A 22,350-nucleotide genomic window follows, 5' to 3' on the forward strand; every position below is an offset into this window, starting at 1 on the left:
AGCAGTGATTATTGGAGGAACTTAGGATTGTTGGTAAAGAGAATGAGAGTATAGGTATGTAGGAAAAATAACATGAATATCTGCTAATCAAATCATTGTGCTGTGCTAGGTGCTTAGCAATCCCTTTCTCCCTTCCTGGACCTGGCTTCCCTTACACTTAAATTGGTTCTCACTTGAGGGACTGCAGATTCAGGTAGTGGAATAATTAAATCTTGCTGAGGGTGATACCAGGTGACTGAACCACTGAATATCAGACTCTGCAATCTCTCAACCCAAACTTTGTACCTGGTATGGCTGCCCTAAAGGTCAGAGGGGAGGAGAAGAGAGGTGAATTTCCTGAGAATTAGAGACTTGTCAACTGATGTCAGACACTTGAAATCATGTCATCTGCACTCTCCACTTTGGCCAATGGGTAGTTAGCCAGTTGTCAAGTGTTGAATCATGTATCCTGTGAAAATTCATCACAGGTAATAGGCCTACCTATTCATGCATGATCTGTTTTTAAAAATAAAATTTTAAAAGGAGCCACATGTTACAAAGATGTACTTTCATGTAAAAACTTTAATGATTACTCTGAGGCCACTTGCTTAATTGTAGTGATTATATTTTATATTTTTTAATATTTTTAGTAGTCAATGGACATTTATTTATCTATCGATCTATCTATTTATTTTTATGCAGTGCTGGGAATTGAACCCAATGCCTCACATATGCCAGGCAAGCACTCCTCAACTGAGCCACAACCCCACCCCCTGTATTTTATGTTTTGACAAATATCACAAATGCAATACAAACAGGACATCTTAGACTTGCAGTGTAAATGGAAGTCTCAGGATGATTCATAGAAATAGCTAGTGTGATTATAGTGGGTAGTATGCTATACATGGTATACTACATGTGTGCCAGATCCTGTGAAAAGCACTTTTTATATCCCTTCCTATGAGCTGTGTAGTATTATTTTATTCACTATGTTATTCACTGGGTTTTAATAAGCGTGCCCTTTCTCAAACTGGATCTAGCATCAAAATTCCCTGGAGGACTCATGGAAGCACAGATGTCTGGACCTACTCTCAGAGTTTCTGATTCACTAAATTTGGGTAGGGCCAGAGGACTTGCATTTTTAACAAATTCCCAGGTAAGTCTCTTGATATAGATTTGGGAGTGACTGAATTAGAGCCATACTTAATGTCAGTACACAGACTCCAAAAGTAATAGTATTTTCTTCATTTTCCCCCAAGGGTCGAAGAGGTAAGGAGGCTGACCTTGGGCCTCAGAGGCATTAAGGGGTTCATCTCTGAGTGTGTAACATTAGTCTAGTGGTCATACATATCTGGATGTGGCCCCTTTAAAAGGAAGGAAAACACTGACCCATCAGTAAAACCTTGCAAGGGTATTTCCCAGAGACCTTGGAGTGCTGGTTGGCCATTGTCATGAAGAACAGATACAGGACAGAAACTACACTACCCCAAAGTGTTTCTTTGCTTCCACTGGAAGAAGGCATTTTCTGAACCCCACAAAGACAGTAGTGGAGTTTCTGGAGATGCTGTTAGGGATGTTCATTTGGCAGTGGTGGGTCACTCACTCCACAGAGACCAAGCTGATTCCAGGTCCTCAGGACTGTTTTAAAAGTATCCATAAAACTTATAAAGAACAATAGAATAGATTTCACTCAGAGAGAATATTGCAAGAGGGGTAGAAACCACTTTGTGATGGGGTTTTGCAGTGGGATGGATAGATTAGGCTCAACTTCAAACACAAGGAAAAGTTGGGATTTATAGCCAAGGAGAAGGGCAGTGGTCAGTGGAAAATTTCTAAGAGGAAGCATCAGAAATAAGGGCGCACTCAGGTTAAACTGACTTAGGATTCTTGCTAAAACTGAAGAGGCAACATGGAAGTCCAAAAGTCAAGTTCTAGTTGAGAATAGAATTTAGAAGAATATGCTAGAGTCTCGTGGAGTAAAGATCTTTGTCAGGACCAAGCAAGGAAACAGTGCCAAGGAAAGGTCCTTCCTCTGCTCCTCTGTGTGAGCCATGAGTCCCCAGGTCAGGAGTTTTGCCAGAATCCTCCAGAGCGTCTGCACCCACCCTTCATCTCCATGATGCCACAGGCCTTGTGTGTATTTTATATTGGTGGAGACCAAAGCTTGGAGTGCCAGACATCACACCACACCAACTGTAGAACAAAGTGGGAGCTGGTTGAGCCTGGGAGGCACACTTGTCTCTCAGCTGTCATGACCCTACTGCACCCACTTTGTTCACTGGTGGTCCTGGTGCTGACAGACCCAGTGAGTGAGTAGAAGATCTCAGGCCCCAAGATGTTCAGACTCCTACTCTCAGGTTCTTGGTGCCAAGATATAAAGAATGATGTTGACTTGCGCCATCCCCCCTGCCCACATGTGGTGATTTAGAAAGAGGAATTTTCTGGTCATGATGGCAACACTAGTATGTACAAATAAAGGGGCCAAAGGGTCGCCTTGCTTGGGCAAATCAGTGAGGTAGTAGGTATCACAGGAACAGGAGAGTGACTATGAGAGGGTACATATAGGGAAGATCAGAATATGGCAATGTCAAATTGTCCCAGGGAGGGTCAATTTGAGAGGGATGCTAAGGCTTAGAGGGAATGGAGGTCAAATTTCAGTATGACCTGTGAGGGAGCTTATTCACCCTTGAATGGATTCATCAGGCTTTGGTGGTGACTGGACACCACTCCCTGGGTGAAGAGACACAATATGAAACACAGCTGAGAAAGAGGATATGAGGGTATTAGATGTATGTATGGTTGTGAAAGGTTGAAGCCCCACATGGCCAGGCAAGGTCTTCAAAATAAAGTTGGTGCTGTCCCTGTCAGTGGGAACCATCAAAGGTGTATTGAGTTGAATTGTGTCCCTCTCCTCACCAAAAAAAGGATGTTGAAGTCTCAATAATCAGTACCTCAGAATGTGACCTCTCTTGGAAATAGTCTTATATAGAGGTAAGCAAGGTAAAAAAGAGGTCATTAAGGTGAACCTTCATCCAATATGACTGGTATTGGCATGAAAAGGGGAAATTTGGACACTGAGACAGAGAGGGAAGACAACATAAAGACACACAGAGGGGCTGGGGATGTGGCTCAAGCGGTAGCGCACTCGCCTGGCATGTGTGTGGCCCGGGTTCGATCCTCAGCACCACATACCAACAAAGATGTTGTGTCCGCTGAGAACTAAAATAAATAAATAAATAAATATTTTAAAAATCTCTCTCTCTCTCTCTCTCTCTCTCTCTCTCTCTCTCTCTCTTAAAAAAAAAAAAAGACACACAGAGACCTCAGAAAACTTGAAATGAGACCACAGTTTGACCCAATTATCCCCCTCCTTGGTATATACCCAAAGGACTTAAAATCAGCATACTATAGTGACACAGCACATTAATGTTTATAGCAGCTCAATTCATAATCGCTAAGCTATGGAACCAACCTAGGTGCCCTTTAACAGATAAATGAATAAAGAAAACATTACTCGGCCATAAAAAGAATGAAATTATGGCATGTGCTGGTAAATGGGTGGAACTGGAGACTGTCGTGCTAAGTGAAATAAGCCAATCCCCCAAAACCAAAGGCCAAATGTTTTCTCTGATATGCGGATGCTAGCACACAATAAAGGGGGGGCGGAAGAATAGAAGTTTGTTGGATTAAACAAAGGGGAATAAAGGGAAGGGAGGGAGATGGGAATAGGAAAGACAATAGAAGGAATTGGACATATCTTTCCTATGTTCACATATGAATACATGATGAATGTAACTCCACATCATGTACAACCATGAGAATGGAATCCTAATTGGAACAAGTTATACTCCATGTATGTACAATATATCACAATACACTCTACTGTCATGAATATCTAAAAAGAATTTTTAAATGATAAAAAAGACACAGAAGACAGCCACATGATTGGAGTGACGCCTCTTCAAACCAAGAGACACTAAAGATGTTGGCACCAAGTGTCAGAAGTTAGAAGAGGGAAGGAAAAATTCTCCCCAGAGCCACCAGAGAAAGCACAGTCCTGCCAACACCTTGACTTAAGTCTTCTAGACTCCAGAACTGTAAGAAAAAAAGTCTGCTGTTTCAAGCCACCCAGTTTATGGTACTTTCTTACAGCAGCTCTAGGAAACTGGTATGCATCTAGGGCAGGGTGAGATCCTCATTGCTTTTACTGACAACTCTGAATGGTGTGTGCAGAGAGACTTGCAGCCAACCCATGTAGATGTTGGTTTGCAATGGCAATGGGGTTCACAGGTGGGATCTGGAGTGATATGCCTGTGGGAGGAAGCATTAGTTTGGGGGCCTGGTGTTGGGGGTTAAGGAAGACGATCAAGTTCACTTTTGTCTGTATCTGGAAGGTATTTTTTATGATGCTTTGACATCTTGGGGCCTGGCTTCAGTCTCCTGGAGAGCCCCCCTTTCCCAGAGCTGGATAACTCATTTGTAGTAAACAACTTGGCAGTAAGCAAGTTACTGATATGTAAACCTATGAATCTGAGTCCATACTCCCGCCTACCTTCTACAGTCCGGGACACTATCCCTCTGCCCTAAACCACTCCAGGCCAGGTACAGAACCTCTAGGAACCACACTTATAGCCCAAGATTCACCAAAATTATTCAAATTTTTCGAATCCTTAACTGGCTCAGCTTACCTGATCTGCTCCTGGGTCATGTTTTTCCCATCACTTTTTCTTCTTTTGTTTTTTCAGAATATCAAAATTCTTTAGCACTTTATTAAGTAGTTACAGCCATTCCAAACATCAGTCAATCAGCCAGAGAGTTAGCAAAGTCACTGCTTCCCCCCTCACTTCCGCCTCCTGATTTAGGATGTCTGTCAGCTCTATAGTGACCCCTTCTCTCTCATTCCCAGCATTAGCAATTTGTATATTTCTTGGTAAAACTTAGCTAGATAATTATCCATTTTACTGATCCTAAGGATTTTGATTTCATTACTATTCTCTATTTTTTCTGCTCATACACACACACACACACACACACACACACACAAACACACACACAAACACACACACACACCTGTGAAACCAGTATCACAATTAAGATAATGAGCACCCCTGCCCCCTGCCACCTCCAAGAATCCTACTCTGTCTGTCCCACTCTTGTAATAAGAATACCTGACTTAAAATTCACTCTTTCAAAAAAATTTTTAAATATTATGTCATAAGCAGATCTAGAACTTATCCATCTTGCATAACTGAAACTTTATAATTTTAATATTTATTTTTTAGTTATAGGTGGACACATATCTTTATTTTTTTATTTTATGTGGTGTTGAGGACTGAACCCAGTGCCTCACACACGCTATGCTCTACCTCTGAGCCACAACCCCAGTCCCCACTCCATAACTGAAACTTTATACCTTTTAATCAGCTTTTTGTTATTGTGACCAAGATTCCAGACAAAAACAATCCAGAAGGGAAAAGTTTATTTTGTCTCATGGTTTCAGAAGTCTCAGTCCAGAGTTGGCTAACCCTATTGCTCGGGGCTGGAGGTGTGGCTGAACATCATTGTGGAAGGGTGTGGCAGGAGAGAGAGAGAGGTGGGTGGGGGGAGGAAGTGGGGGCATCCAGGGACACTCCTGGTGCTCTACTTTCTCTAGCTATGCCCCACTTGCCTATGCTTACCATCTAATAATCCATTCAAATTATTACTCTACCAAATGGATTAATCCATTAATTACGTCATAGCTCTCAGATTCTAATCATCTCACCTCTGAACATCCCCAAATTAGCAATATCCATTCAAACCATAACTATATCTGTTGGACAGCAGCTCCCCATTTACTCCTTCCCCAGTCCCTGGGGCCACCTTTCTACCCTCTGCTTCTGAGTTTGAATATTTTAGGTAACCCATGTAGGTGAAACCATGCAGTTTTGTCTTTCTATGCCTGGCTTATTGCATTTGTTTTAGTGCCCTCTGGGTTCATCCCTGTTGTTGCATATGGCAAGACACCACTCTTTTTAAGGCCAAATGATATTCCTTTTTTGTATATCCAAGAGCAATCTTTTTTAATTGGTAAGGTCTAGTATTTCTGAATTTTCCCCTTTTATGCTTTTGTATCTTGTTCAAGAAATTTTTACCTACACTTGGTCCTGATCATTTTCTCTTGTACTTTTTCATAAACCTTTATAGTTATACATTTTGTATTTCAGTCTGTGCTTCACTTTATATTTATTTTTTAATTATACTTGTACACAGTATTTACTTATTTATTTTTATGTGGTGCTGAGGATGGAACCCAGGGTCTCTCATGTGTGAGGTGAGCGCTCTACCGCTGAGCCATAAACCCAGCCCCTTAAATCTCATTTTTATAAAATATGAGATTTAAGGGGCTGGGTTTATGGCCTCACACATTCAAGACCCTGGGTTCCATCCTCAGCACCAGATAAAAATAAATAAGTAAATATTGTGTACAACTATAATTAAAAATAAATATAAAAAATTATGAGGTTTAGGTGGAGCTTTTTTTGCCCAGTTACTCCAACATTATTTATTGGGGAAAAAAAACTGTCCTACCTTCATTTAGTTGTTTTGTTCATTTATTAAAAATCAGTTGATTTTATTTTGGGGTCTACTTCACAGTTCTTTATTCTGTTCCTTTGATACACCGCATTATTGTATCTTGTTTACTGTAGCAACATAGTGAGCTTAACATCAGGCTGAGTGATTCCTCCTCTTTTATTCTTCTTTCTCAAATTGTTTAGCTACTCTAGATCCTTTACCTTTCCATATATATATATATATATATATATATATTTAAATTTCCTTTTTAGTTGTAAATGGACACAATACCTTTATTTTGTTTATTTTTTTTACTGTGGTGCTGAGGATCGAACCCAGTGCCTCACACATGCTAGGCAAGTGAGCCACAACCCCAGACCCCATATATATATATATATATATATATATATATATATATATATATATATATATATTCTATTATTTTAACTTTATTATTTATTATTTTTATGTGGTACTGAGGAAGGAACCCAGAGCCTTGCACATGCAAGGCAAGCGCTCTACTTCTGAGCCATAACCCCAGCCCCGCCCAGATATATTTTTTTAAAGTGTGCTTATATCTATAAAAACTATTTCAGTGATTTTGACTGGCATTTTGTTAAAGCCAAAACAAAATGTTTGGGAATAATCAATGTTGTTATTGTGTTGATGCATAAAAATCCATGAACAGTATACCTGTCCATTTTATTAGGTCTTTGATATCTTTGTGTCTTGTCATTTTTCACATATTCAATACACATTTTGCACAATAGTGTTCCATATCTTGAGTGATTATAAATGACAGTGTGCTTTTACTTTCAGTATCTCCATGTCTGTTGCTAGTACATTGAAATGCATCTTAGTTTTGGGTGTTGATCTTATGTTCACTTACTTTGTTTAATAGTATTATTGCAGATAACGTGGGTTTTCACATAGATCACCATGTTCTGCAAATGTAGACAGTTTTATTTCTTTTAAAAATCTTTTTCATTTGTATTTTATTTCCTGCCATGCTTTGTTGCCATGGCCAGAATTCCAGTTATAATAAGAATAAGAGTAGTGTGATAAAATATCCTTTCTGTTTTCTCAATCTTAGGAGGAAAGCATTTATTCTTTTGCCATTAAAATTGATGTCACCTACAGATTTTTTTCTGTAGTTATTCCTTATAAGGTTGGAAGAATAACTTTCTATTTTTAGTTGATCTAGAATTTTTTATTATGAATAGATGTTGGAAAATTATATTCTAATTTGCATTTTAATATTTCTTTGACCCATGGATTATTTATATTATTTAGATTTCACATATTTGGAAACTTTCAAGATTCCATATATTTTTAATTTTTATTGAATTCCATTATGATTAGAAGACAAACCTTGTGGCTTAAAATTTTTTAAATTTATTCAGATTTTCCTTGTAGCCTTAGTATATAGATTATACTTGTAAATGTTCCATGTTCACTTGAAACAAATGTGTTTGCTGCTATTGTTGATTGTGGGATTCTGAACTTGTCAATCGTATTCTCTAGGTTTTCTATACTCTTACTGATTTTCAAAAATTATGTTATTAGGGGACTAAACATTTTTAATTCTTATATACATGTTTTGTTTTCGTTTTTGTGGTACTGGGTGTTGATTCCAGGAGCACTTTACCACTGAGGAACATCCCCAGCTCCTCCCCTCACCCCTTTTCTTTTGTATTGAGAAAGGGTCTCACTAAATTTCCTAGGCCATCCTGGAAGTTGAGATCCTCCTGCTTCCAACTCCCCAGCAGCTGGGATTACAGGCATGAATCATTACGTTCGGTGAATTTTATAAATAAATACTTGTTGGAGCATCAAAACTCCTAGAGGACACAGTGTCTGATGTAATGAATCTCAGGTAGGATCTGAGAACTTGTATTTGTAACAGATGCCCAGGTAATACTGACATGATCTAAACATTTAATATTATTATGTAAAAGAATTATCTTCATTTTTCTTATAAATCTCCAATTTCAAGACTCAAAGACATTAAGTGTTGGTGCGGGGCAGGAAAGTCAAGGGATGGGTCACCTGTTAAAGACTGGAAAATCATACCTTCAACGCCCTCTCTTTGGAATCTTAAGTAGCAGTTTCATAGAGTACAGGAAGTGTGCTCCAAGTTCCACTCGGTTCAGGTCAGAAACTACATTACCCAGAAGGCAGTGCTTCAGGCGTCGAGGGCAAGCAGGCGCCGAGTCAAAGACGGAACACGAAGGGGGCGTTTCCCAGGGCCGCGGGGGCGGTGCTTCTGGAGTCCTATCCTGGGATGTCCCTGGGCTGTGGCTGATCTGTCCCTACCCATGCTGGGCGGAAGCGGCTTCCCAGGCCTTTCAACACCAAACGGAGAAGGACGGTGTGGAGAATAGGACCAAATTCCACCTTTGTGCGAACCGCTACCCGCTCCTGCCCGCCCCTCAGCAGGGTTCCCCGCTGAGCGCTTTTCGGGACCTTGGCTTCACCGGTCTCCACAGCACCCGGAGGCGGCGCCCAGAGCTTTGTGCTCATTTTACGTGGCAGAGACTGAGGTCCTAGGCTGCCTCGGTCTGAAGTGAGGGATCACCTGAGGCCACCGGACCAGCTTTTGTAGCCTCCGCTCACGACCTCGCTCTGCCCACTGGGTCCCATGGCTGCGCCAGCGTTGGTGAGTGGAGGGTTCCTCCTGGATCTGGGGATTCCGGGGAAGGAGGGCAGGAAGGGACAGGGGCACTGAGCACTTCCAACCCAGGATTTCAATCTAGGTCGGGGTTTGTAGGAATTACCCATTTATGGCTCTACCTTGGCGCTTGTTGCCTGGCTACCCTTGTCCTCTCTTCCCGGGTCTGAAACGGGAATATTAATAATTATTTTTGAGGGAACTGAGGAAAGTGACTTGTGCCCTTTAGTGCTCAGTACGTAAGCATAACTGTCATTTCTGGGGAGGAACTTCTCAGATCCTGCTGTTTTATCTTAGGAGCCCTCTGGCCTTCCTGTCTAAGGCTTCTATCCACCTGAGAGATGGGAGACCAGATGAGAATCTCAAGGACAGAGGTGAGTTGGGAGCAGCATTTTTGGAATTGCTGCTCTTTGACAGGAGTAGAAAGTACCCCAAGAGGTTAGGAGACAAGATCACTGGATTCATCTTTGCAGATGTCATCTGTTTATTACAAGTGAATTTTGCTTACCACTTGACCTCAGTGAATCCGTTTTCCTGTTAAACACATTTGAATAGGCAAAGCAAATCCATTGCAGTATTCATTTCATGACAGTGTACCAGCAGTGTTTTGTCTCTTGGAATGTGAACACAAAACAGGCCCCAAGTTACTCTCCAGCATGCCACCCTGGTTACTCTCATTATTACCCTGATTACCTTCAGAACCTGTCTTATTTATTTTTGCTCGCCTGACCTGCTTTCTCACTTCATTCCAGCCTTGTTCAGGGTCCCTTCAGAGATGTCTTCCCTGGCTGCCTCATCTAACATCTCCCCTAATCTTTATGGTCATCTCACTCTCTTTTTGTTTTCAAAGCCCTTAGAATCATCTGATTTTACCTTGCTCATTTATTATCGAGAAACCATCCCCAACTCTGGACTGTGAGCTATTAGAACAGGCAGGACCTGTACCACTTACTCAGTAAGTGGTTGATGAGTGAAAGTCTCTGCCTTCTGGAGCTTCCATCATCCTTAGATTAACCCTCCATGTGGTTAATCTAAACGTTTTTACCATGGCTGATAGTTTCCACCAAGCTACTATTTCATTATTTTCTCCGCCTTACCCTTGGGCCATGCTGGCCTAAATATGCCAAACTGATTGCCCACTTTTCTCTGTCACATTGTCACCAAATCTCTGCAAGACTGCCTCTTGGAGGTGTGCTACATTGAGCTTTCCCAGGGTGCTAAGAAGCAAGTGGAAAAATTCTTAACAATATTCCACCCACAATGGGTTGTGGGTTCTAGGGTCGATACCTAAAGTAATCTTTGCAAGAGGAAGGTACAGGCCTATCTCTGGCAGGTGGCCATGGAAACAAAGGGGACTTTGGGAAACTTCAAGGCAAAGGGAGCTGCCAAGGACAGAAGCAGGCTTTGTTCAAGAAGGCATGAAAGGACCTGGGGGATTACCAGGGGCTCTCATAAGCTACTGAAGTGTGTCTCAGGAAGGTGAGATTGTGTAACCCTGGATCCACATCAATCATTTCATCTTCAACCAAGATAGACCTCTTACTAAAGGTTGCTGCCCATGTTCCATAATCCTGCAGTATCCTTTGTCACTTGTGTTACATGGTGCTTATGTAGCAATACCTTAGGGAAATGTGCTGACAGTGGCTCAGAATGACAAATAATAGACTGGTGATTCCTTACGGAATCTTTCAGGGAATCTGCAAGTCCCAACTATAGCTTGAGGGCAGAGAGAGCTTGTTGGAGCACTGCCAACTCCAGGCAGTTGGCACCTGCTCAGGTAACTCTTCTGTGAGGCACATGACAAGGGCTCTGCTCTTCTATATCTATGGGAATATTTTCAGGAGTGGCTGAAATGCTTTTTAATGTCGATATTGGAAATGTTTCTTGCCCTTGTTACTGTGGATTCACTGTGGTAATAGAGAATTATACCCTTAGACCTCGAATCAGAGGAATATGGGTTCAAGTTCTGCCTCATTACATGTACAGCTCTGAGTGACTTGACTCAACCTCAATTTGCTGATTGTGACATGGAGATGATGATTGCATTTATCTTATGGGCTATGGGATGATCATAAAATTTGCAAACTCACAAATCTATCCCTGTGACATGTGGCAGACTCTGCCATGTTTGCTTTATGAACATTTTCTCTTTAATACCCACAACAGTCTAGTGAAGTAGGAACTATTGATGTATTCATGTGGAAATAGAAACTCAAAGTAATTAAGAGATTTCCCCCAAGGTCAAACATCTGGCAATTATTGGTTCAAGAGGCTGGACTGAAACCCCAGGAGACTGGAGACTTTTAGTTGCTTTAACCAGCATGCACAGTCTTCAGGGGCAGGCAAACAGGCTCAGATGCTGCTACTGTAAACATTGTTTGAATTATTGTTTTTCCTCACTCTTCTAATGTCCCAGAGCACTTATTATCTGCTCCTCACAGTCCACATGGGACTATCATTGTCTTGTGGCTTCCTATATAGGAAGCTTTTCTCCCCCATACCTTTGTATTTTGTCAAAGCCACGTCTTCCTCATCCTAGGCCCAGTACCAAGCTAGGTTCTCCGGATATGCTCAGTGGTTCAGGCCTTGGGACAGTAACCAAGCAATAGGCTCTAATCTCATCTGTTAGCCACACAGTTCCCCGACCACCACTCTGTTTGGCTTTCCAGGCATTGGTATCATTTGAAGATGTGGTTGTGACCTTCACTGGAGAGGAATGGAGGCATCTAAACCTGGCCCAGAGGACCCTCTACCAGGAGGTGATGCTGGAGATCTGTGGGCTCCTGGTCTCACTAGGTAAGGCTTCATTGTCTTCATGTAGAGCCTGAACTCTCTTTCAGTCCATTCTCTCTCTCTCTCTAGGCATGACTGGAAGAGAAGGCCTCAGGAACCCACTTCCCTCTTTCCTGCTGCCTCAGTGTTTTGTGGTCTGATTTCCTCTTGCTTGGTTTCTCTGCATCTCTGTCAGGGATTGTTGTGTAGGCTACACAGTCCTTCTCAGCACTTTCAGTGTTTAATACAAGCCAAAAGCAGTCTTGACATCCTTTCTCCATAATCCCACATGAAGGAAGGTAATTGGCCCAGCATAGGTGAAGCAAATGCCTTCAGTCTGGTTAGCAGGATTGACCGAGAATGGGAGGTTCTCGTCTTATTCAGACAAGCAATAAGAAGGCATTTGTCTTCAGTGCTACTAGTATCTTTCTAAGCAGCAGTCTCATCTGAAAGGCTTCTTTGGGACCAGGCACAATGATATACACTTGTACTCCTAGCAACTCAGGAGAATGAGGCATGAGAATCACAAGTTCAAGCCCAGCCTCTGCAACTTAGCAAAACTCTGTTTCAAAATAAAAAAGGACTGGTGATTTAGCACAGCAGTAAAGTACCACCTGGTTTCAGTCCCCAGTCCAAAAAGAAAAGGTTTCTTTGATCCCTAGTACTTGCACAGTTGAGCCTTATTTAGGCATGTGCTTTGCTTCTCTGCTTGTCTGGGAGATGACTTTTAGCTGATGTATGGACAGGTTATCAAATGACATTGATGGGCATCTGAGAAAGCTGTCCTTTCTTACATTCCCATAGCTATTGCCTAAAAGCAATAAGAAGTAGCCCCACACTCCCAACCTTGAGCAGGCAGCATGAGCTTGTTGGGACTTAATATCATTTTAATTTTATCATTTTTATGGTACCTTTTTTGCCAGTTTCTAAAAGCAAGTGAGCTAATATTTATAATGTGCTTAGAAGAAAAATGGGAACAAAGCAAGTTTTGCACATGTATTTGTTTGTGTAACAAATGAATAAATCCCAAGTGTTCTCCCATCTAAACCTTTGACAATGGCCACTTTATCCAGAAATTGGTCTGAGTAGGAATTGAATAAGACCCGAGGTCTCCATTTTCCCAGATGTTCCAATGGTTACCTCTGCTAGGCTTCTACCAGTCTTGCCATCCTCGAGGATGTTATCCTGTTAAGTAAGGAGGACAAAATAACATTCTTGTAGATTTTATGACAGCTGTGATTGAAAGAAGATGTGTGGAGAACAGCATTCTAGCAGAGTCCCTGAGGGGACAGGGAGCTCGAATCCTCAACAGACATAAAGGGTTGATTCACCTTTACCACTGCCCCATCACCTACCTCAGTGCCATGGCAGACATCAGCAAACATTGGCTAAGTGACAACTGGATGCATTCTGGCCTGCTGTCCAAGATTTTCCAGTTGATATTTGTGTCCTTTTTCCTCAGTCTTTGACTTCTCTTCAGAGTTTTATTTTAGCCTTCACATTTGGCCAAGTTTGTGTGACTGAGTATAATGGAAGACCATCTCATGCTGTTTTCATCCCGAAGAAAAGAAAAATTACCTCATCAAATAAGAAACCCAAGGTAGTACTGGTTCCCAGGTTGATAGAGACCAACCCAGCTCTGTTCATCTGTTTTCCCTCCTGGTCTAGATCATCAGGCCAGCACCTTTGTAGGGGCCCCAGGATGATACCAAAGCAACTAGAGCAGGAGGCTGCCACATGGACTTCTCTCCTCCAAACATGAATTAAAAGCTTTTTTTTTTTTTTTCAGAATGGGTAGCTGGCTTAGGTCACCTTCCTGCCTCAGACAATTGACTGTTAGTAGATCTGTTCATCTATTGATTTGGTCCAGTATTTCTAATCATCCCTGGGCACAAGAATAGCCTGGGAAACTTTAAAAACTAGCAGTGCTCTGTCCTGATGCCCAAAGATTTCATTCACTTCATTCCATTTTTGGAACCAAGTATTGCTAAGTAGTTCTCAGGCACAGAGAAGTAGAATCTACTGACTTGGATTTGTTAGAGATTACCTTCAGATGTGAGAGTTGGGTCACCTTTCTGTTGTGGTCTAGCAGCATGTTAAAGATATGTACTCCCATAAACTTGAGACTTTTCCTCGTCTTTACCTGTATACCTCTGTTCTATTTATTTCTTATGCCAGGGCATCCTGTTCCGAAACCAGAGTCGATATTGGATCATGAGCAGGGACTATGGACAGAGAAGAGACACCTCTCCCAAAGCACCTGTGCAGGTAGGTGATTAAGAATCTGGCACTGGGTGTCATGGCAGCCTGCAGACTACCAAAGGATCACTGTGTCTGAAATTTATGGGCAGCTTTTTTTGTGGACTTACTGGGGTCAAGTTTGTATGGAGCACTTGGAACTGTGGTCCCCCTACCTTCCCACATCACACACACTTAGATAGGAGATAAACTCTGGGCTGTAAATTATTTGGCACTCCCAGCCTCTTGATCCTGTGGGAGCTGCACAACCTCACTGTTCCTGAGTTAATGCTACCTGCTCTCAAAGATGAACTCCAAAATATTGGTGGCTCAACAGATTTTTTTTTCTCATTCATGCCATTCTTCCATGTGGGTCAACAGAGGCTCTGTACCACATATTTATTTAGGGATCCAATTGTATTCTGTTGTCAACATGTGTGTTTCAGTTTTCCCTGGCCCATAGAAATAGGTGAGAAGGGCAGCTGTCATATTTACTCACACATGCATGTCACTTCATTTACATCTCATTGATGAGAACTGGGTATTAGGCTACATGTTTGACCAAGCTGGGAAATGTAGTTTAGTTTTGTGCCCAAGGAAAAGATCTCAGGGGTATATTTGGCCTGCTAAACTTTGGGAAAGGTAGTAACAATAGTTTCTTCATCCTTGGGTTGTTTGAGAATGTAATTGGATAACAGGAAATTATTTAGCACACAGTATTGGGGTCAATGCCCAGCATCTCACTGAGGGGTTCTTCTTCCTTCCCAGGAGAATCTAAGCCACCCTAAAAAACTTAAAATCTCAAATAATTATTGAATAACAAAACACAAATATTCAGAAATATATTTACAAAAGGCAAAGCCCCTGATAGATCTAGTCCACATGGGTTCTAGAACTAGCAGTTCACACCCATCTCAGACCGAGCTTGAGGGGGAAGTTCACCTGCATCAGGCAATTAATCCCTGTGAGGGTGCCATAGTTCTAGATGCTCTTAGACTGGCAAGGGAAAACATGTCACCTTGAGGATTTAACAGGACAGCAGGGCAAGAGGACAACAGGATTAGGGGATGCTTCTGAGCATCTGATTCACAAATGGAAGGCGAGTTCCCAAAATGCCAGACCTATCCCCTATATAGAAATTATACCTCAGTACAAAAATACAAGGGAAAAATAGTATAGGGTATTTTAGGCTACTATACGCAATATAGCCCACACACAGCCCACAGATGGCTCATGACAACATAGCCTGACCCAGAATAGCTCAACAAATTCCCTGTGGTATTAATATTTATGCTTTATTAGTCATAGTGAATAGTGACATCTAAACTTCCTTCCACATTCATAAGATGGGCCTTTCTTTTTCTGCATATAACTCCAGCTGTACTCTGTATCCCATCCTGTTTCCCTTCTCCAGACAGTCATTTCTTCACCTATCCATCCATGCATGTGACTCGCCTTCCATTTGTGAATCAGATGCTCAGAAGCATCCCCTAATCCTGTTGTCCTCTTGCCCTGCTGTCCTGTTAAATCCTCAAGGTGACATGTTTTCCCTTGCCAGTCTAAGAGCATCTAGAACTATCGGGTGTGTGTATTGCTGACACTGCAGATTCGTGGCCTCTCCCCTCTAGTGTTCTTTCAGGCTGCTCAGCCAGCTTCAACCCTCTCCCTAATTCCCTATCTTCACTTGAATGTCTCAGAGGCACCCTACACTCATCATGCCTAAAAATAACCTCATGATCTTGCCCACTTCTCCCTTCTCATTTTCAACTAGTGGCCCTTTTAATCAGTGGATAAGTTCAAAAACAAACCTAGAAAACCCACCAATATCTCCATCTCTACCAAACCCAATATTCAGCATTCGGAATCTTGACCATTTTATAACATACGTAGCTCCAAATCTATCACCGTCACCCGTCCCAACAGCTCCAGTGATAGCACTCTGGGCTAAGCTTTTACCACTTAACCTGCATGATGCTAACAGATCCAGAACTGGTTTTCCTACATCTGCTGCATGCCGCAGCTCAGTGTGTTATATTCACTTCCCCATTTACTCACACACTATTCCAAATGTCACCACCTGCTTTGCCATTGATGTCTCAGCATATGACCTACTTCATGTTGAAAACAAAGCCTACATGCTTGTCTTTCTTGCTCCTTCATCCTTACTGAGTCGACCCTGCAGCTTCCTTCTCACCTTGTGGAGGCATTCTCAATCCCAGCGTGGCTCATTCCCCCAGCAGAGTCCAGATTACACCTCTCCTGCCTTCTCAAATGTGTGAGTTATCTGTTGCTGTGTATATAACACAGACATCGCAGCCTGAGAATCCCTCATTTTATCTCATCCAGGCACACTTAGCTGGGTCCTCTGTAAGGCCACAGTTGTAAGCAGCTGACATCACATCAGCTCAGTTCTTCAAATCAAGCAACTGTGTGAGAGACTGCAGCAGGGCTGAAGTTGCAATTTTGTAAAATCAGATATATTTTATCACATACATTCTTTCACCTTTTCATAGTCTATTCTTTAGAAGCAAAATCCTGCCAATATTCAAATGGAAGGGATCATAAAAGGGTATAACAGGTGTGAACATCATGAGGTGAGGATTGTGGGAAGCCATACACGAATCTTGAGTGCTGCAGCAGGAACACACTTCTCTTATTTCCTACTTTTCTATCCTCTCTACTCAACCTTAAAAAAAAAAAAAAAGATGAAGTTCTTGACATTTGGGAGAAACAAAAATTAAAAATTTCTTGGCTTTCCAACAGTATCTAAATATTATTGATTCTATCTCATCTGAATAACCAAGCTTTTTGGAGTTTTCTCATTCTTAGAAGAGACATCTGCACAAGATCTACCCTTTATATTTATTTGTAGACATATGATTAGTTTAATTGAAACCATCAGTTTTAGAGTAACTGTACCATTTTACATTTCTACCTGCCCCATATGAGTCATCATTGCTCCACATACTCCTGAGCAACTGGCGTCCTCCTTTTTACTCTGAGTGGTGTTTCTCAGCACCATAGATTAGAAGTGTTCTTACTCAGATCACTGTTGCCAAATATAATAATAACAATAATAATAATAATATATAGTGGTCTGCAATTTACTGGACATTTACTCTTCACATGCAAATGGATGTTTTATCTCATGTAATACTCATAACAACTTGTAAGGCAGGAACTGAGAATCTCCCAGTTTTTCAGATGAGGAGATTGAGTTTTTAAAAGTATTACTACTTCAACTGCTGAAACAAAATACTATACAACAGGTATCTTATGCAATAGAAATTTATTTTTTCTCTGGAGGCTATAAGTTCAAAGTCAGGGTTCCAGCATGGTTAGGTTATGCAGATGGCTGCCTTCTTGCTGTGTTTTCATAGGGTCCCTGGTGCATGCATGCAGAGAGAGAGAGAAAAAAAAATATCTCTGTGCCAGGCGACCAGCGCTGGCTTCATGAAAGAAGGTTTGATTCATGAGTAAACACTAGGGAGTTCTAAATTAAAGAGACAAGACTCTAATTGCCTTTAAATACCAGCTCTGGGACTGCTTCTCCTAGCTCCCGCCTCCAGCCACCTAATGCAGTAGCAAGGTTTACAGAAGAGACGAGAGAGAGAGAGAGAGAGAGAGAGAGAGAGAGAGAGAGAGAGAGAGAACACGCCAGGGAGTGGACTTTTATTGTGGAACAAAAAATTCCAGGGAAAATCCCATCCAATGAAGGTTAAGGGGGGCAGCATCCCAAGGTCAGGGGCAACAATTAGGTCTTTGGGGCAGTGGCCAGACACGCCTCTGCACGGACAAGCCCTCGGACCTGGAGAAGGGTGGGGAAAGCTCAGACACAGCCATGTCTAAGCACCGCTCACCCAGCCAGGGAGGTAACTCAAATCACAAGCGAGGATGGCCTCCCCATCTCTCTAGTATCTCTTTTTATAGGAACACTAATCCTAATAGGTCAGGGCCCTATCCTTATGACCTTATATAACCTTAGTTACCTTCACAAATGCCTTATCTCCAAATGCAATCACACTGGGAACTAGGGTTTCAACATAGGAATTTTGGAAGAATATAAATATTCAGTTCTTAACAAAAAGCTAATTTGCCAGGAACACCTAGCTTTGGTAGAGGCTGAATTTGAACAAAGTGTTCTGGCTTTATACTCTACATGCCTAATGATACTCTGCTGCTTCTCAGTTACCCCAGAAACTTTCCTCACATTATCATGCTGTAGCTTTATAGCATTCTGTTCTTGTTTCTTCTTTCCTTCTTCTGACTTGACCTTTACTATTGTTTTCTGATTCTCATCCATTCTTCAACACTGGATTCATGGCCCTTTCTTTCTATTCTGTACACTTTCTCTAGGTATACTCATTCATGTTTACCATCAACTTTAATCCTAGTGCAGTTGGCCCATAACACAGCCATGACGGGGATGCTGACCCAGTGCCTGTGCCTTACTATGGACTGTGTATGTGCTGTTTCACATCATCCTCACAATAGTCCTTTCATTGAACCTTTAGGAATTCAAGTGGGTCACTAAAGGTGACAGAGCTAGTTTGGGGTATTGCAGGTATTTCAGACTGGGGTGTTTGTCTTCAGAGTTCGTGAAGTTAGCTGCAGTACTCTGTAGGCCCCTCTGACTTTTATAACTGTCTTAAGGTGTGCAGATTTAGACAACTCACTAACTGTGATATATAACACACTACCATCATTGGTCAGTTCATATCTTAGTTTTCTATTGTATTTTATTTTGTTAAGGTATTTATTTATTCATTGCCTTTTAAAAAGATTATAATGAACAACTATGAACCCTTCACCCAAGTACAAAGTTATCTTCTTCCCACATCTGTTGATATGCTTCTTCCTTTCCCATTTCTACACCGCTTCCCTTGCTTATATGGCTACTTTATTGTGGATTTATTATTCCTGTGCTTGTTCCATAGGAAAATAATTGTTTGGGATAAATACAGGCTATCCATGTATTCTGTTATTTTTTGTATTAGCTTTGGTAATTTGACTCACTTAAAGGATTTGTCTATATTATCTGATTTGTTTACCTATTACTTTTTGTTTCATCTTAATTAAAATAGTGAATTCCATGTTATATATGTTCTACTGCAATAAAAAACTTAAGATGTATAGATACCGTTTTTATAATACCACTAAAAACTGACCAACATTCTCAAAAAAAAAAAATTAAGGTAGTTTTGTTGTACTTTTTGTGTTTTTATATATATATATATATATATATATATATATATATCAAACTTTTAAGTATCACAATTTATCTTATCTTCTGATATTCATACTGTTCAACAGGATATTACTAATTCATGATGTGTATAGCAGTTGTTCACTTTTTTCTGTTCTACTCATTTGCATGAATATAACAGTGTATTCATCCATTTTAGGGGCATTTACATTATAGTTTTTTGTTCTCACAAACAGTATTGCCATGAAAATTCATATACATGTATAGGAGTCTCTCTTAGTAATGTTCATCAAACTGGAGTTTGGGGATTATAAGGTTAGCAAAAGAAGAGCTTTACTAGATGATACTCTGTTGCCTTCTAAAATAGTTACAGTATTATAATAAAACATAACAATTATAATAATATACTGCAGTATATTATGTGAATATATATGTATTCTCTCCTAAATCCTTGTCAGGTAACTCTTACTCTTCTTTAGAAATAAGCTCCCATAGCGCCTTTTCCAGCTGCATAGCCTCCACCGATGTCTTTCTCCCACCTGTTGCTCCCTGTGTTGTTACAGTGCCATGGGGCTTCTTCTCTTGGAGCACATTAATCACATAGTGTAATCATTCCTCTGCCCACCCTCCCTCATTCCAGAGAGTGAGGCAGTCTCCACTCCATGTTCTCTGTCCCCTCCACCAACTTTTCCTTATGTGTTTCCCTTGAAATATATCAAGAGCCCAAGGATTAGAAAAGAAAGAAATTGCAAGCTTAGTTTTAAGAGGTGTACAAAAAAAAAAAGTGAACAAATGCGGCAGGCATCAGAGACTCGATTTTCATCTTCATTCTTTTACTAAAGTGATGATTTTCTTTGTTCTGTGTACATCACTAAAACACCTTTTAATGTTGGATTTCCTTCAGGTGAAAAAGCAAAACCCACCATCACAGCACCTACTGCTTCTCAACTGACCTTCTGTGAGAAATCCTCTTTTCAGGAACAACTGGCACAGAGGTCCTCAAAGGATTCCAGATTGGGGCAAACCAGAGATGAGGAAAAGCCATCAGAAATGCAGGAAAGGAACTGGAGACCAGGAACAGACCCCTACAAGGAGACATGCCCTGGAAAGTGGTGCCATAAAAATGATGATTTCGAGACAGATGATAATCTGTGTTTAAGAGTTTTACAGGAGCGAGTCACTCCACAAGATGCTGTCCATGAACATGACTCCCAAGGATCAGGAAAAGACACTGGGATTAATTCAAGGAGCAGCCCCTATAAATGCAAAGAATGTGGAAAAGGGTTTTGCAAAAATTGGGCCCTTGTTCGACATCAGCAGATTCATACTGGAGTAAAGCCTTATGAATGCAGTGAATGTGGGAAAGCCTGTCGTTATATGTCCGACTTTATTCGACATATGCGGTTTCATACTGGGGAAAAACCATACAAGTGTAAGGAGTGTGGGAAGGCCTTCAAACGCAGGTCTCACCTCACGGAGCACCAGCGTATTCACACTGGAGATAAGCCCTATGAATGCAAAGAATGTGGTAAAGCTTTCACTCACCGCTCTTCTTTTATGCAGCACAATATGACCCATACTAGAGAAAAGCCCTTTTTGTGCAAAGAATGTGGAAAAGCTTTTTACTACAGCTCTTCATTTGCCCACCACATGAAGATTCACACTGGAAAGAAGCTGCATGAGTGTCGTGAATGTGGAAAGGCCTTTACTCACCGCTCCACTTTTATCCAGCATAATATGACCCACACAGGAGAAAAACCTTTTTTGTGCAAAGAATGTGGAAAAGCTTTTTGTCTCAACTCATCCTTCACGCAACATATGAGAATTCACACTGGTGAGAAGCCCTATGAGTGCAATGAATGCGGAAAGGCCTTTACTCATCGGTCCACTTTTATCAGGCATAAGAAGATCCACACTGGAGAGAAGCCCTTTGAGTGCAAAGAATGTGGGAAGGCCTTTTGTGATAGCTCTTCCTTGATTCAGCACATGAGGATTCACACTGGTGAGAAGCCCTATCAGTGCAGTGAATGTGGAAAGGCCTTTACACACCACTCTGTTTTTATCCGACATAATAGGACCCACAGTGGAATAAAACCACTGGAGTGTAAAGAATGTGCAAAAGGCTTTTACTATAGCTCTTCCTTCATTCGACACATGAGGATTCACACTGGAGAGAAGCCCTATGTTTGCAGAGAATGTGGAAAGGCCTTTACCCAACCTGCAAATTTTGTTCGGCATACTAGGATCCACACTGGAGAAAAACCCTTTGAGTGCAAAGAATGTGAGAAGGCTTTTTGTGACAACTTTTCCTTAACTCAGCACATGAGAACTCACACTGGAGAGAAACCCTTTGAATGCAGTGAGTGTGGAAAGACCTTCAGCCACAGTTCATCCTTCACTCACCATCGAAAGACTCATACCAGAGTTTAATCCATTTTGTCTCATCAACCCAGAGATGGAACACCTATAATAATAACTCAAACTGAGCAACAGATATACCCCTGTGGTCACTCTGAAATAAGTGTTTTTAGAGTTTTATTCTTTTGATGAGAGAAAAAAAAAAAAAGGGGCCTCATCCTCAGGAGAGTTGGACCATTAAGGGTAGCCTTGCCAACACTTATTAAAAGCATTCTTTGTACCAAAATATTGTCATTTCTACTCTTAAGTAGCATAAGATTTTGTGAGGGAAAAAAAGCATGAGACATGAAATACCCACATGCACACTTCTCTGTATTTGCAGTGAATTCTTGTTATTCATAGTAGTTATGTCCTATGAATTTGCAACACTGAATTAGTGAATACGGAACCATTGTTGATAGGGGAAATAATAGTTAGATTCCCATAAGCCTCTGGTCCAAACATTTTCATTAACCAATAAATTCATAATATTTTTCATTTTTAATTTAAAGACAACTTGTATTATGAAAAA

The 22,350-nt window shown here is 41.1% G+C and overlaps 1 protein-coding gene across 1 annotated transcript; it reads left to right on the forward strand.

The window, feature by feature from the left end:
* Window positions 1-8,841: 8,841 nt before the first annotated feature.
* On the forward strand, window positions 8,842-22,015 carry Znf599 (zinc finger protein 599). Its single transcript, XM_026391282.2, has 5 exons — window positions 8,842-9,193; window positions 9,503-9,579; window positions 11,875-12,001; window positions 14,156-14,245; window positions 20,326-22,015. The coding sequence occupies exons 2-5, from the start codon at window positions 9,547-9,549 to the stop codon at window positions 21,849-21,851; spliced, it is 1,776 nt and encodes a 591-aa protein (XP_026247067.1). The 5' UTR covers window positions 8,842-9,193; window positions 9,503-9,546; the 3' UTR covers window positions 21,852-22,015.
* The last annotated feature ends 335 nt before the right edge of the window (window positions 22,016-22,350 follow it).

This window comes from Urocitellus parryii, chromosome 15 (genome assembly GCF_045843805.1).
Source record: "Urocitellus parryii isolate mUroPar1 chromosome 15, mUroPar1.hap1, whole genome shotgun sequence".
Lineage (NCBI taxonomy): Eukaryota > Metazoa > Chordata > Mammalia > Rodentia > Sciuridae > Urocitellus > Urocitellus parryii.

Bases quoted from the DNA above. Each gene is read 5' to 3' on its own strand.
- Znf599 (XM_026391282.2), top strand. From the start codon at position 9,547: ATGGGAGACCAGATGAGAATCTCAAGGACAGAG. The intron at 9,580-11,874 runs GTGAGTTGGGAG...TTGGCTTTCCAG, and splicing joins TGAGAATCTCAAGGACAGAG to GCATTGGTATCATTTGAAGA. The intron at 12,002-14,155 runs GTAAGGCTTCAT...TTCTTATGCCAG, and splicing joins TGGGCTCCTGGTCTCACTAG to GGCATCCTGTTCCGAAACCA.